Below are 13,602 nucleotides of genomic sequence, written 5' to 3'. Positions count from 1 at the left end.
TGACCAGCCAATCACATTCGAATAAAGGAGAAGGGGGCGGAACAGGAGGTTTGGGTGGAAATATTTTTGAACAGACCAGAGTGACGTAGACAGAAATGTAAAAGAGAAAAATAGTTAATCAAGGTGAGAGTTTACGGTCAGACAATAGACTGTCGGATGATAAGGTGATCTAAAGCCATGTTAATATATGATTTAAAGTGCTGCTAGGTGTGTTCACATCAATTACATTTTTTTACATTCCCCAATCTTCATTCTGTCTCTTTGTCAAAGCTTACTATATTCTGCCTCTCTATCTCTAAATTTAAACTGCAACCACCGAAAAAAATCAAGGCTCCCTTTTTCTACATCTGTAACCACAACACTAAATTAGTTTAGAATAAATTAGTTTCCACAGGGTCCTCTCCAGATCGGGGAATAATTTCTTATATTTTGTTAATGGGTTTTTACACTTTCTGTAATGAAAAATCTAGAATTATAATTCTTAACAGATCCTGAGACCCTGGGACAAATCTCATCAATGTGTGTGTGTGTGGGGATGGGGGGGGGGGGGGGGGCGGCTGTGGACTTACTTCTTTCAGCTTAATGAAAAAGACTGGGAACAGAGAATGACACCACACTCTGAGCATCTCTGTTATTTGTTTCAGTATAGCCAGTTAGGCCACACACACGTCATTGATCAGCGCTCCCTAATTTTACATATTGATGTGAGCAGAGTGTGATCAGATGACATTGTCTACATTTGCGTTTAAATTTACTCAAAGATTAATCAGTTTTCAAAATAGTAGGAGATTATCTTTTTGTCAGTCAACTAAGTGGTTAATTAACTAGTTCTTTCACCTCTATAATGAATTCCTTTAATCTTATTATTTGTTGTGAATTGTAGGAAACAACTTGTCCCTAAATGAAAGCCAGTAGGTGTGTAGATACAGTATGTCTTAATAATCTGTCTAGTCCAATGACAGATTGTTTGGTGGTTTTTTATCAGACATTCTGGTTGCAAAAGATGGCTTTACCCACAAGTGCTGACTGTTTGCTGAAACGATGAGTAAGTGAGAGAAGTTGTGTTGCACCCAGACAGAATGAGCGAGTGGGTGAACCAATGAACATGTGTTTATGTGATTTTTACTTTATGTCCATCTTTCTCTGACTAGGTTCTGCTCCTCGTGTCTTCTTTGGAGAGCGATCTACAAAAGTAAGTTCACCTCTATTGTCCTTGTAGCTCTCCAAGTCACCTTCATGCCTTTTATTTGTTTACCCAACAAAGCAAATTTCCTCCTTTGCATGGGCATGAGGCTCTCACTTCCTGTCTGGGCTTATTTCTATGGCAACAGAGAGAAGGAAAAACATAAAAAAGGAGAAAAAATATCTTTGAAAGGGAGAGTTAGAGATGGGTGTGCCCAGAGTTGGAGTCACAGTTTAAAGGAATGTCGGCCTGCAACATCATGACCGACTTCAGTGGAAATGGATATTGATTACCAACATTCAGTAGTGTGATGCCGGAAGCAGTACAAACAGGAAGAAAGGATTGCTATTAGTGTTTCTATCACAGGTTGTTTTATTGTCAGACCCAGATGGATTATTCTGTACATAATAGAGCAGCACATACTTGTAGCCCCAAGGGAACACACCCTGGTGTACCTGACCAGACACAGACTCTGTACCACGCCTGTCTGTGTGCACCTGAAAGCACACCCGAAATACACTGATAATGTCTTTTAGACACCTTCTGCTAATAGCACAATTTAAGCGTGAGTTTAAAAAGGTATCGATGAAGAGACAGCGAGACAATCATAAATTAGATATTGTAATGGAAGCTAACACAGTATGTGACCCTTGTAAGTCTGCATGCTAGTATAGCTATTTATATCCCCTATCACATTTCTGTCACTTGCCGTACACACAGTCATATACATACTGTGTGAGCAGATCATGATACTGAACAAGCAGATCATGTATGACAGTGTCATCTATAGGTTAGACGTGGTAACTGCACACAGAGCAGCCTACGCTCGTGGAGTAGACTGAAACGCTGCTCACTGCTGAGCTGCTCACTGCTTGTGTTTGTTAAAGAGGCAAAGAGCATGAATTGCAGGGATGGCCCTACTGCTGTTTTAACTGCAAAAGACGGTCTGTCATGTGCTTACTTCTGTGCAGTACAATTTTGCCTTAAGTGTGTGTGTGTGGGGGGGTGCTCCTGTACAAGACATGTCAAATGGGGTCAAATGAACCCAGAAGGGACTCAAAAGTGTGAGGTTTTCACAACACACATATATCCCACTCTGTTTGTATTGTGTATGTGATCAGTGTAGTGATCAATGTCAACTCATTTAGGTCAGTTAAGCACAATTCTGTGTCCTGAAATGCACCATGTAGGCACAATACTGATATCATTCCCACGGCTGTAAAGCAAATACAAAGGTAAGAGCAGCAGTTTATTAGCTTAGTTTAGCACAAAGACAGGAAACAGCTGTTTAATCCAGATTTTTTGATGCAAGATAAAAACTACCAGCAACTCTGAAGTTCATTAATTAACACAATATATCTTGTTTATCTAATGCCTAAGAAAAGCAAAAACAAAGTGCAAAAATGACATATTATATTTTAATATAACTATTATTAAAATAACTATTTTATACCTGGGCTTCAGTTTTTGTATGCACTAAACAAACATATAATGTTTTCATTATTGAGCTTTCAAAAGAACTGTTAGGCAGATTTTATTACCCCTTTACAGAGATGCTAGCTGTTTACCATAGCTTTGACATATGGTCTTCACAACAAAGCAGTTATGTTATGTTTTATTTATTATATTTTATGTTAAAACAGTTATTTATTTTCTAGCTTACTTATTGTAGTTGTACCACACAAACAGAAATAGAGAAAGTATATTTCCTCAAATGTCAAACTGTTCCTTTAAAACTACATTTTGTCTGTCTCAAGAGCCATTTTGATTGAAGTTTATATTATCCACCCAGGTGGTAATCCAGTCTTGCACAGGAGGGGATAGAGTCTCTTTCACCATCTCCCTCTTAAGTGCATAAGCACACACTCATCCATTCATCCGCTCTGACCTCTCTCTGAAGGATGAGGCAAGCAAAAATAATGTTACTCAGAGGGGATCAGCACTCTATTGCATCACTTTAATGTTGCCTTCTTGTGCTATACTATGCCATGTCTGCAGAGGGCGATGTTGCACAGAAACCACTCAGTGTGGGGACATGGAGTCGACAGCTGCAGATCAGATGTCTCAACTCTCTAAATTACTGACTGGCAGCTTTGTTTTAATGACTCATAAAGCCCACTTTTTAGACTCTTGTTTGTGACTTGTTCTGCATTGTGTTAGCTTGAGTGATGCTAATCCAGAGTGTACATGTGCATACAGTATGTGGGACTTTGTGCTTGCTTTCATGTTTTGGTGTGCTCATGCAGTTCTGCACAGCCTATCACAACTTTCAGGGTGTTTGAGTTCCTGAGTGTTATCTTCTGTGCAGCTCGGCGATCTTAAGATCTTAAGGCACTACATTCTCTCTGTGTCATTATGTGATTGAGGCTGATTATGTGCATGCAGACAGATCAAACTCGTTAGATCAAAGAGTCTCCCAATACACACTCACACACTCTCAGTCTATCCTTTACACTGCCCTCCTTATTCCTCCCCTTATCTCCCCCTCCACTCTCTCCACCCTTTCAACAGGGCAATAGCATGCTCTCTAATTTTTTCCAGATGTCAAGTACCTCCCTTACTCCTTTTTCCTGCTCGTTTCCCTTCGTTTTTTTGACTCTCACAGGGTCGACTGAAGCTCTGCCCACCCCCCCCCCCCCCCCCCCCCCCCCCCCCCCCCCCACCCCACATGCTCAACATATTGGTCTCAGCAACAAAACATGAACCCGTGAGGTCAAGCAGGAGAGGCTGGAGCTGCACCAAAGCAGAAAGGAATGCTGAAGAAAATGTATCTCCCACATTGTATGATGCTAGTGTTTTGTGCTCAGCCATCGAGTCCGCAGTACATTTTCAGAGTGCCGTCTGTTTGTGACGCGATTTGTTGCTGTGATTTTGATAGGATTGTTGTTGCTACTTTTAAGCAGCGTGATGATATAGTAGAAAAGTGTCTTTCAGTTGCTGCAACTTGTCTCCTTGTCTCCTCCACCTTTTTCTCTTTTTCTGCTTCCTGTGATGGGTACCAACTGTTGGAGTTGAGCAGTGTGAATGTGAAGCTTTATAAACATGGAGCCCAGGTGTTCCCTTCCACTCTTCTTCTATCATTTATATTCATTTATGTACACCTAAAAAGTGCCTGCATCTTAGTATACAGAGTGTCTTCAGTCTCTGCTTGTGTGGAGTGGAGTTGCAGGCACATGAGGGGATAGAGTCTCTTTCACCGTCTCCCTCTTAAGTGCATAAACACACGCACTCATCCACTCACAAAGACACAACCAGACACACACACACACACATACACACCACTAATGCATGTGAGCATGGACTAGATCTATGATTCCCAGTTCCAGCTTAATGATCCCAGCAGCTGTTGCTCATGTAAACTCTCTCTCTACACACACACACACACACACATATACAATCCCAATCTCATTGCCTGTATTTCCTTGCCTTTGTTTTGCTCTCCCTTCTTCATTTTTGCATCCTGATTCTTTAAAGCAGCTAAGGATCACATCAAATGGTTGACTTCACAGAAAAAGATCACATACATGCCCACACACAACTGGTCCCACACACGCTTTCTAGCTCTGCCCCACGCAGGGACAATCTGTTATTAGTTTGAACTATTTCCTACTGATTAGAACCCTGCTCGAGGGCTAATCTGAGGAACAAAGCTGCTACTAATTTTCACTGTGACCCGTCCTTTACATTGATTACTATGATAAGCCCCAGATATGTGCTAGGTTAAGTTACCAGGACGTGTCCCACATGGATTGTCTCTCTGTTAGACCCACAGGGAAAAGAAAGCCACTGAGAGCCCTGCTTTGTCAGATACAATAGAATGCATATGTTTCCACCAGACACAACTTCCTCCTGCACGTTTTCAACTTTGTGTGAGGCTTCTTAGTTTCTTACACTGCAAAGTCTGCTGCATTTTTACATGTCTGTGATTGGTATTATTATTATAAATGATCACATCCAGGGTATCACCTGCCGTGTTTAATGTGATTTTGTAGTCCTGTATGTTTATGTGTGCTACTGTGTACTAAATCCCTGCATGCTATAGCCTTGCTGCAACATATAGGGACCCACCATTTTATAACAGAGGAGTTTGTCAATCTTTTGATAAACTTTTGATAAGAAAGTAAAAGTGTATTTCTCAATCATTTCCTTTCAGAAGCAGTACTGTGAAGAATTACTAGATTCAAAGTTTAAGCATCAACAACAACAAAGAAACCGTATAAAAAAGGTTCACATTAGAATAACTCTTTATTAATGTACTAATCTAAGCAGCATTTTAACATTGTGTGGCAATCCCCCTTACTATTGACTGTATCATACTGTCATTTGTTGGCAGAGGTGGAAGAAGTACTCAGATCTTGTACTCCAGTAAAAACAGCAATTCCACAATGTAGAAATACTCTGTTGTAAGTAAAACCTGTATGTAGAATGGTATATTTTAGAATAATGTAGTAGGCATATACAGTATATTTGACTATCAATACTGATACTGAGTTCATGTGTTCATCCTTTTCATGTGGATGCTGGTAAACTACAACTATATCTACTTTATATAGTTTATGTACTGGGTAGCTCTGAATTCCCCTTTGGGGATTAATAAAGTTTATCTTCATCTGTAATTGTAATTTTAATGTTTAATTAAACTAAATCTACAAAGTAACTACTAATTTGTCAAACAAAAACAACTGTGTGTCAGTTGTCATTGAACTTTAAGTGTTCAAACTTTGCACTATTCTGAGCGCTTTAAGGACTCTTCCAGGCTGACAGCTTGTTGAAAATGAGCATGACAGGAAACAGTAGGTGACAAAACAGTCATACGGGGAAAGTTTGAACACCCACGGTCCTATGACATTTGGTGAACCTGCCAGTGGGGACTGTGACATGTGATAACAGGTCCAAAAAGTAGCTGACTAATCATCATAATTTGGTGTCTTGAGAAAACGTAATTGATATTTACCCCTGCTGAGGATACAGATTATGAAATATAAACCATGTGTCATAATTCTTATTGTTGATAGTGAAACACATTGTAAAAACAGACTTTACTCACACACACACACACTGCCCCCCACCCCCATAGAAAAAAAATCAGTTTCAGCACATGAAGTTGGTGACACGCCCAGACAACCAACATATGCTGCAGCATCATCTCATTTACATGCACACACACAAACTTACCTACACTGACCTGGATATTCTTTATTTCATGCAGATATGATTTCAAGCACACGCTTGCGCGCACACACACTTACACACACAATTTTTCAGTCCCATGAAACACGAGCTCAGGTGCAGACAGATATACAAGCCTTTCTCTCTCTCTCTCTCTCTCTCTCTCTCTCCCCTTCTCTCCCTCCCCCTGACAGAATTAGGTTTCTCTTCCACATATACACTCTCTCACTCTCTCATGTTCTCCGCTGAGAGACTGAAATGTCATATGGTTGGTTTATTGTACAATGAGAGGCCCACAGGGAGGAGAACCAGGTGATGAAAGGATGGGCTTATGAAACCATTCTGCTGCCTTTATTATGTGCAGGCACAGTGGCGGACGGCTCTGTATGGGGTCCTCAGTGCTCACTATTGTGCCAGCTTCTTTGGAAATCTGGGTCAACTCCAGCACCCCATTTCCCTCACAACAATCTCTGTCTACATCTTTCTAACATTTCATTCACTTCCCTCCTCCTCCCCTGCTCTCACTTTCTTCAGATTGCTTTATCTTTTCGTGCCATCTTACGTTCTATCTGTCCATCTCATTTACACACTGGGCCCTCTTGGGAATGCGCTCCTCATCTTTATCCTCGTTCTAATGTCATCACATTTGACTAAGGCCTAAGTTATTTCTGATGCTACAATGAAACCCGATCTATGCTGATGAAATCTTTTGTGTGTTCCTTTCAACTCTGACACAGGCCAGGCGACTCATAAAACAACTGGACCGTGGTCCCACTGTGTCTTAGGCCAAATCTCAGAGTGTTTTCTCAATGTGTGTGTTCCTCAGAGAGAAAGAAGGGGAGACTATAAAGACAGAGATACAGAAAGAAGTGGAGGGGTGCAGAAATACTATGGAGAACTGGCCAGACAGGAAATGACCTCCCAGAGAGAGGGGGCTTCCCCAAGGGTTGTATTTTTCTCTGCCTCTCACACACAGACACTCACTCATAGCTTTAATGTCTGACTATGATCTCTACCAGCAGATATGCATGAGAATGAGGCCAGTCGGGGAGTGTGTTTGGGCCTTTTGCTCTGTGCTGCAAATGCAGTAAACTTCAACAGTGTGTGTGTGTGTATTGAAATGATTTGCTAAAACTAACCTAATGAATAAATATGTGAAATAATTAGTTACAAGTAGTGAATAACGTTTTTAGATAGTTTAGATAGATAGTTTAAAAGAGCTAAAATTAAATGTATTGAATAAACAGCTGAAATAGTTTAGTAAAAGTAAGGAATAAATGGTTGAATTAGTGAGGCTACTGTGAATAATAGCTGGAATAATACTTCTGCCTATACAGGTTTGAAATACAAAGTTGAGCAAAGCACACAATATCAATTTTTTTTATGACATTAAAAGTAGGCTATTAGATATTTGAAATTACAGGTAACATGATGGTGGTTTTGATAAAAGTGTAAGACAGGCCTACTGAGCTCAACTAACGGGGCTGTGGAGGTACATCGGTCACAAAAGGCCGGGCACCACTGATCCAGGCTGTGTGTATATCAGTGGTTAAGCTCTCTACCTCATGTGCCATCAATGTGAAGATGTCTTAAACATTGTCAGACTGGAACGTGAAGATTCATGTACACTGCAGATAATCATTCCTCACTCTGCACAATTCTGCACAGACTCTCTGCATGTTCCACTCACCCTATTTATTTCTCAACTTTCAAGTTGGAGATCCTTAACTCAGATTTGGCACCTTTCCCCGTCAGTCTTAACACACACTTCACGACCTGAATTCCTCGTTTGCAAATGTGAACCATCTGTGTTCCCTGTGGCCGAGGCGGCACAAGGCGCGTTAATGAGAGAACGGTATACTGCAGTTAAGCTGCATGATGATCCTACTGTACAGAGTGCACACTGGGCTGTTGCTGATTGTAGCTTCTACCTACTTTGTGTATGCAGTGCTGAGATTTAATTTCTTCTGGCAAGCAGAGTGTATCACTGTTCACTAAGCTGCAGCTGTTCTGTGATTTATCATTTCACATCATATCTTGTCAAAACCAATGACAATGTGACTGTAAGCGTGTTGTTAAACTTGTTATATGAGCGACTCCGGTTTACTCTGTCTGCACCCTGCTGCTGCGACGGAATCCAAAACTTCAGGGTTCTCTTGAGATTCCGTGGGAAGGAGATCTTCCTGTCTGCTTTGTCCATACCAGGGATCCGATCCAGATCTCAGACCCCCGGTGACTGCGGGGACGCGCAGAAAACTCGGTCAAAGGGTTTGTCGGTCTCTCTTTCCCTCCTTCCCTCTCTCACAATCGAGTCTCGTGTGTTTGTGTGCGTGGGAGAGAGAGAGTGGACGTGTATTACTGTAGTTGTGTGGACAAAAATATGTTTACACAGTGTGAGGACTCGCTTTATTTACTGGGGACAAAATGCAAGTCCCCATAACGTAAATCATATTAGGGTGAAGACTTGCTTTAAGGTTATGTTGAGGTTAGGATTGGGTTAAAGTAAGGATTAGGATTAGGCAAGTAATGTTTATTGTTATGGTTAGGTGGTGGTTAAGCCTCCAGAAAATGAATTTAAGTCTGTGTAATGTCCCCAAAAGTGATGGAAACACGACTGCGTGTGTTTGATTACCTGCGTGTACGCGCAAAACTCTCGCGCGTCAAGACTTGTGCACATCTGTTTTTGGCAGGGTCGCAGAGTTGCGTGGGAGGGACTATTTCAGTGTGTATGTGTGTGTGTGAGCACGCTCTGCGCCTGAACTTTTTTGCGGAACTCTGTAATTCGCAGCAGATGACCACTTGGGGGGATGGAGTCTTTTCAGGGAGGTGAGCGTTTCCTCAGACTGCATCAGAGCGCACTGCACAAATTAATTTGCTGTGTTGATGCTGCTAAGTGATGGAGCCGCGTGCTTGATGTGTGCAGCGCTTTTCTCCCCACGTTTCAGAGCAACAAGTGGATTATGGACGAGTCGATCTCGAGTGTGAGAGAGGAGAGGGGCGCCTGCACCTGAACTAAACAAAGCGAATGCTGCATCAGCCTCAGGCTGTGCCAGCCGCGCGGTGGGAATGGATACCGGCAATTTCCTGGCGGGCATATGCGTTTTCCTGCTGGCTCTCAATGGCTTCAGCTCTTCCTCACCGACGACAAGCCATTGTCCCGACCGCTGTGACTGTCAGCACGCGCAGCACCTCATGTGCACCAACCGCGGGTTGCGCACTGTGCCCAAACCTGTCGCGCGGGTGTCCGAGGAGGTGCTGATCTTCAGCCTTGGGGGAAATTTCATTGGCAACATCTCTGCCTTCGATTTCACACGGTACAGTAACCTTGTGAGGTTGAATTTGCAGTACAATCAAATACAAAACATCCAGCCAAAAGCATTTGAGAAACTCTCCAAGTTGGAAGAGCTGTACTTGGGACACAATCTATTATTAAATATACCCGCCGGGACTTTACAGCCCCTGAAGAAACTAACTATTCTTTATGGAAATAATAATAACATTAAGAAAATCACACCGGAACTGTTTGCCAACTTGGATAATCTTGTTAAATTGCGGCTGGACGGAAATTCAATTGAAGTTCTTCAGGACTCTGTTTTTAAAAGTTTGACCAGTCTACATTATCTCCATCTGGAATTCAACAAGGTGCAGCATATTCACAGAAACGCTTTCTCTAAACTCACCAATCTGCGCTTTCTAAACCTGGCCCACAACAAGCAGTCAGCCCTGCGCAATGCCCTCACTTTTTCCCAGCTCAGAGCTCTGACAACTTTGCTGCTGTCTGAAAATGAAATTCAGCACATCGGAAACCACGTCTTCCAAAATCTTAAAAAGCTTTCTAAATTGTCCCTCAGCAACAACAAGATCTCTCGTCTGGAAAGCGGCGCTCTAAAGGGGCTGTCGAGTCTCAGAGAGCTCTTGATTGACGGCAACGTGCTGGAGGAAATCCCCGCCGGTCTCCTCGACTCCCTGGAGCGCATCGAGGTGCTTGACTTCAGTGGCAACCGGATTTCCAGTGTGGACTCTTTGGCGTTTTCGCAACTGAAACATCTGAAGGTGCTGAAGCTGAAGAACAACATGCTCACCAGCCTGTCCGGGGACATTTTTGCCCTCAACAACGTGCTTTACGACTTGGATCTCCATGGCAACAACTGGACGTGCGACTGTCGTCTGGAGGACTTGAAAAGATGGATGAATGCTGCACATTCTCAGGGCAAATTGTTGACTGTTTTTGTGCAATGTCACCATCCAGCAACTCTGAGGGGGAAATACCTGGACTATGTGAACAGTTCCGAGCTGCAGCCCCTCAGCAACTTGACCCACTTGTGTAGTAACCAAGCTGGGCCTGAGGAGAGCCGGGGAGGGGGTGTGTTAGTTAAGTCGGGAGGTAAAGTGATAGATGCAATAAAGCAGGAGGACAGAGGTGAACATGGCCAGGTTGAGGAGACAGAAGGCGTAGATTTGAGGCAGCCAGACAAGGATAGAGTGATAATGAGGAAAGAGGGAGAGAAAAGGAAGAGAGAGGGACAGGAGGAGCTGGAAATCCAGGGGGACCAAGGGGGTGTAGAGGGGTCAGCACGGTCTTCTTTACTGGAAAGAAAGAAACCAAAGAAAGAGACGCTCAGCCCAAGATCACGACCTGCTGCAGAGGCTATTTCAAAACGTGCCAAAGGGAGACGAAGGTCACATGTCATTTCCAGAACTGATTCACCAGCTATTTTCACACCAAGTCATGCTCTAATCCAGGACAAAAACAACACTGATCTGAACGCAGGGTTCCCCACCACCTCTCCTGTCCAGCCACAGGAAAAGTTTGATCTTCTGAGGTCAGATCAGGAGAAGTCCCTACCTGTAATCACAGATCCGTGTGTGTTCAACCGCCATTTTATCAGTAATGTTTCAGTGGATCATGTGACATCTAGTACTGTCACCGTCTACTGGACCACCAAGGATCATCACCGCTACACACCTGGACCTGGGCCAGGCCTTAATGAAGTCCACTACCGGATTCTGTTTGACCGGTTTGGCACCCCAGATCGTTTTCCCCGCTATGTTTACACTCGTGGCACAGCTAGCTCCGTAACCCTCAGAGAACTCAGCTCAGATGTGACCTACATGGTCTGTGTGGAAGGAGTAGTGGGAGGATCCGTGTGCCAAGTTGCACCCCGTGACCACTGTGCAGGGCTGGTCACTCTCCCTGAGGGGTTAAACCGTGGAGGCACGCTGACCTCAGACCTACAGGTGGTGACGGTGGCCACGTTGGCCGGGAATGCCATGCTGCTGCTTCTCATTGGCGGCATCTGGCTTGGGCGGAGCCTGAAGCGGAAGTTGCAGAGAAGGAAATCGGCCGTGCATGTGCGGCACATGTATTCCACCAGGCGGCCGTTTCGTCCCACCATTGCCACGGCTTCGGTTTCCACTGACTTTACCAGTTACCAAAGTAGTCGTCCAGCACGACTTGCACCCCTAGAGGAAGGGGATCTCATTGAGTTCCCTTGTGACCGCTTTCTGGATAACAACAGTGTTCGCAGAGACAGTGACATGCAGAGGTTCTCTGACTAGAACCATAAAGACTTGACACTGTACAACATAAAAATATGTGAATCTTTAGTCTAATCTTCAGAATACAGAAAATACAACATCCACACTCTAGTGTCCGCACAGTCAAATGCAACATTTAAAACATGCCTCTGTTTGTGGCTGTGAACAAACCAAGTCATCAATCCCACCATTTTGTGTTTTGGTTTTTCATTTGACCACAAGAAAACATTTAAACCGACAACAGAACAGCTGAGCTCATCAGTGCCTTTTCAGACACCAGAGGAAGTCCAATCCCTCTGACCTCCTCTTCCTGCTTTGGGCCTTTCCTCTTTCATTTCCTTGCACCTGTGAGTGTTTCTAAATGTGTGATTTGTTGATTGCAAGTGCGTATGCATGAGTGATTGATCACTGATTTCAACTATGGTGCTAATATTGAGTTCATAGACATCATATTGTCTCATATTTGTACAGTGTGTAATGATGGCTGCTGGTTGGCAGGAAAAAACACTTTTGTATCACATCTATCATGGTTTATACTTTTATATATAATTCTTACATGAAGTAAAATCCCCAACAATGTGATTGATTTGTTGTTTGAGTGTTTCTGGATGATTTGCTTGTATAATAGATTTTACTGCATCTGTGACTTTTAAATATCTTTCATGTAAGACACTGATTATGTAAAGCATTAGGGGATTGTATTTCTAAATATAGAGGGAATATATGTAGAATACTCTCTATATACACTGATAAACATGACATATTCATACTCAAAGATTACTTGTATTGAACTCCATGGTCTGTTTTACTCTTTGCTTTTTATTCTTAGGACATAGCGAGGTAAGCAGGTCAGACAGGTCAGATTCAGAAATACCATCATTTAACGTGTGAGTATTACCACATGTGTACATATTTTGAAGTACTTTTCATGAAAAATGGGTCACTTGCTACTCATCGGTAATAATACCACTGTGACATATTTCTTTTATTTTAAAAAGTGGTGCAATTAAGGCGAATTTGTCTTCTGCAACTGAGTACATTAAGAGGGTCCTAAACAACGTGTGAGGGAAGGGAAGACAATAGCAATAGTACATTAGGGAAGTAAGTGTGTATGTGTGTGTCTGTGGTTTTGCATGCATGTCAAGATGAGGTCTGGCAATAGTTAAGAAGTCTCTTTGTTTGAGTAGACTGGGTGGAGCCCCTCCCACACTTAGTCCAAATCACAGACACAAACCATCTTTATTTTACAGTAATTGGCTCAAACGCACATGTACACACATACATGTATACATGCAAACTATTTCCACAACGCCAGTCAAGATGTCAAGAACGTAAAAGCTTTTGACATAAAAATATTGTGCACTAAAGACTTGTTTATTTACAGCTGGTACCATAATGAAGTCCTAAAGTTTGGGACACGAAAGTCTGACAAATTAAAGTGTTAAAGTGTTAATAAAAGACAAAAGGGCACTTAAAATTTTTCTTAGTGCAGTTTATATTGAAACACGCTTAATGTCTTTATATTGGCCAAACATAAAACAGGCTCTCATTTACTTCGCCGGCCACTCCAGGTATTATGATCAATAGTCACTAATAAAACCAGTCACTAGATGGCAGACTAGACCATACTGTATGTACAGAAACAAAAGTGAACTATAATCTGATTGGTCATACCAAACAGATTATACACAAATTTTCTATAAAAAATATTT

General features: G+C 42.5%; 1 protein-coding gene across 1 annotated transcript; it reads left to right on the top strand.

The window, feature by feature from the left end:
* Nucleotides 1-9,009: 9,009 nt before the first annotated feature.
* Nucleotides 9,010-13,582, top strand: tril (TLR4 interactor with leucine-rich repeats). The gene has a single exon (XM_046416765.1). It carries the CDS (start codon nucleotides 9,419-9,421, stop codon nucleotides 11,909-11,911), a length of 2,493 nt encoding a protein of 830 aa, XP_046272721.1. The 5' UTR covers nucleotides 9,010-9,418; the 3' UTR covers nucleotides 11,912-13,582.
* The last annotated feature ends 20 nt before the right edge of the window (nucleotides 13,583-13,602 follow it).

Source organism: Scatophagus argus, chromosome 17 (assembly GCF_020382885.2).
Source record: "Scatophagus argus isolate fScaArg1 chromosome 17, fScaArg1.pri, whole genome shotgun sequence".
NCBI classification, from domain to species: domain Eukaryota; kingdom Metazoa; phylum Chordata; class Actinopteri; family Scatophagidae; genus Scatophagus; species Scatophagus argus.
Note: the sequence above shows the minus strand (reverse complement) of the source record. Positions and strands in the feature narration are given on the sequence as shown.

What these genes read in the sequence shown, in the direction of transcription:
- tril (XM_046416765.1), top strand. Translation starts at nt 9,419, where the DNA reads ATGGATACCGGCAATTTCCTGGCGGGCATATGCGTTTTCCTGCTGGCT.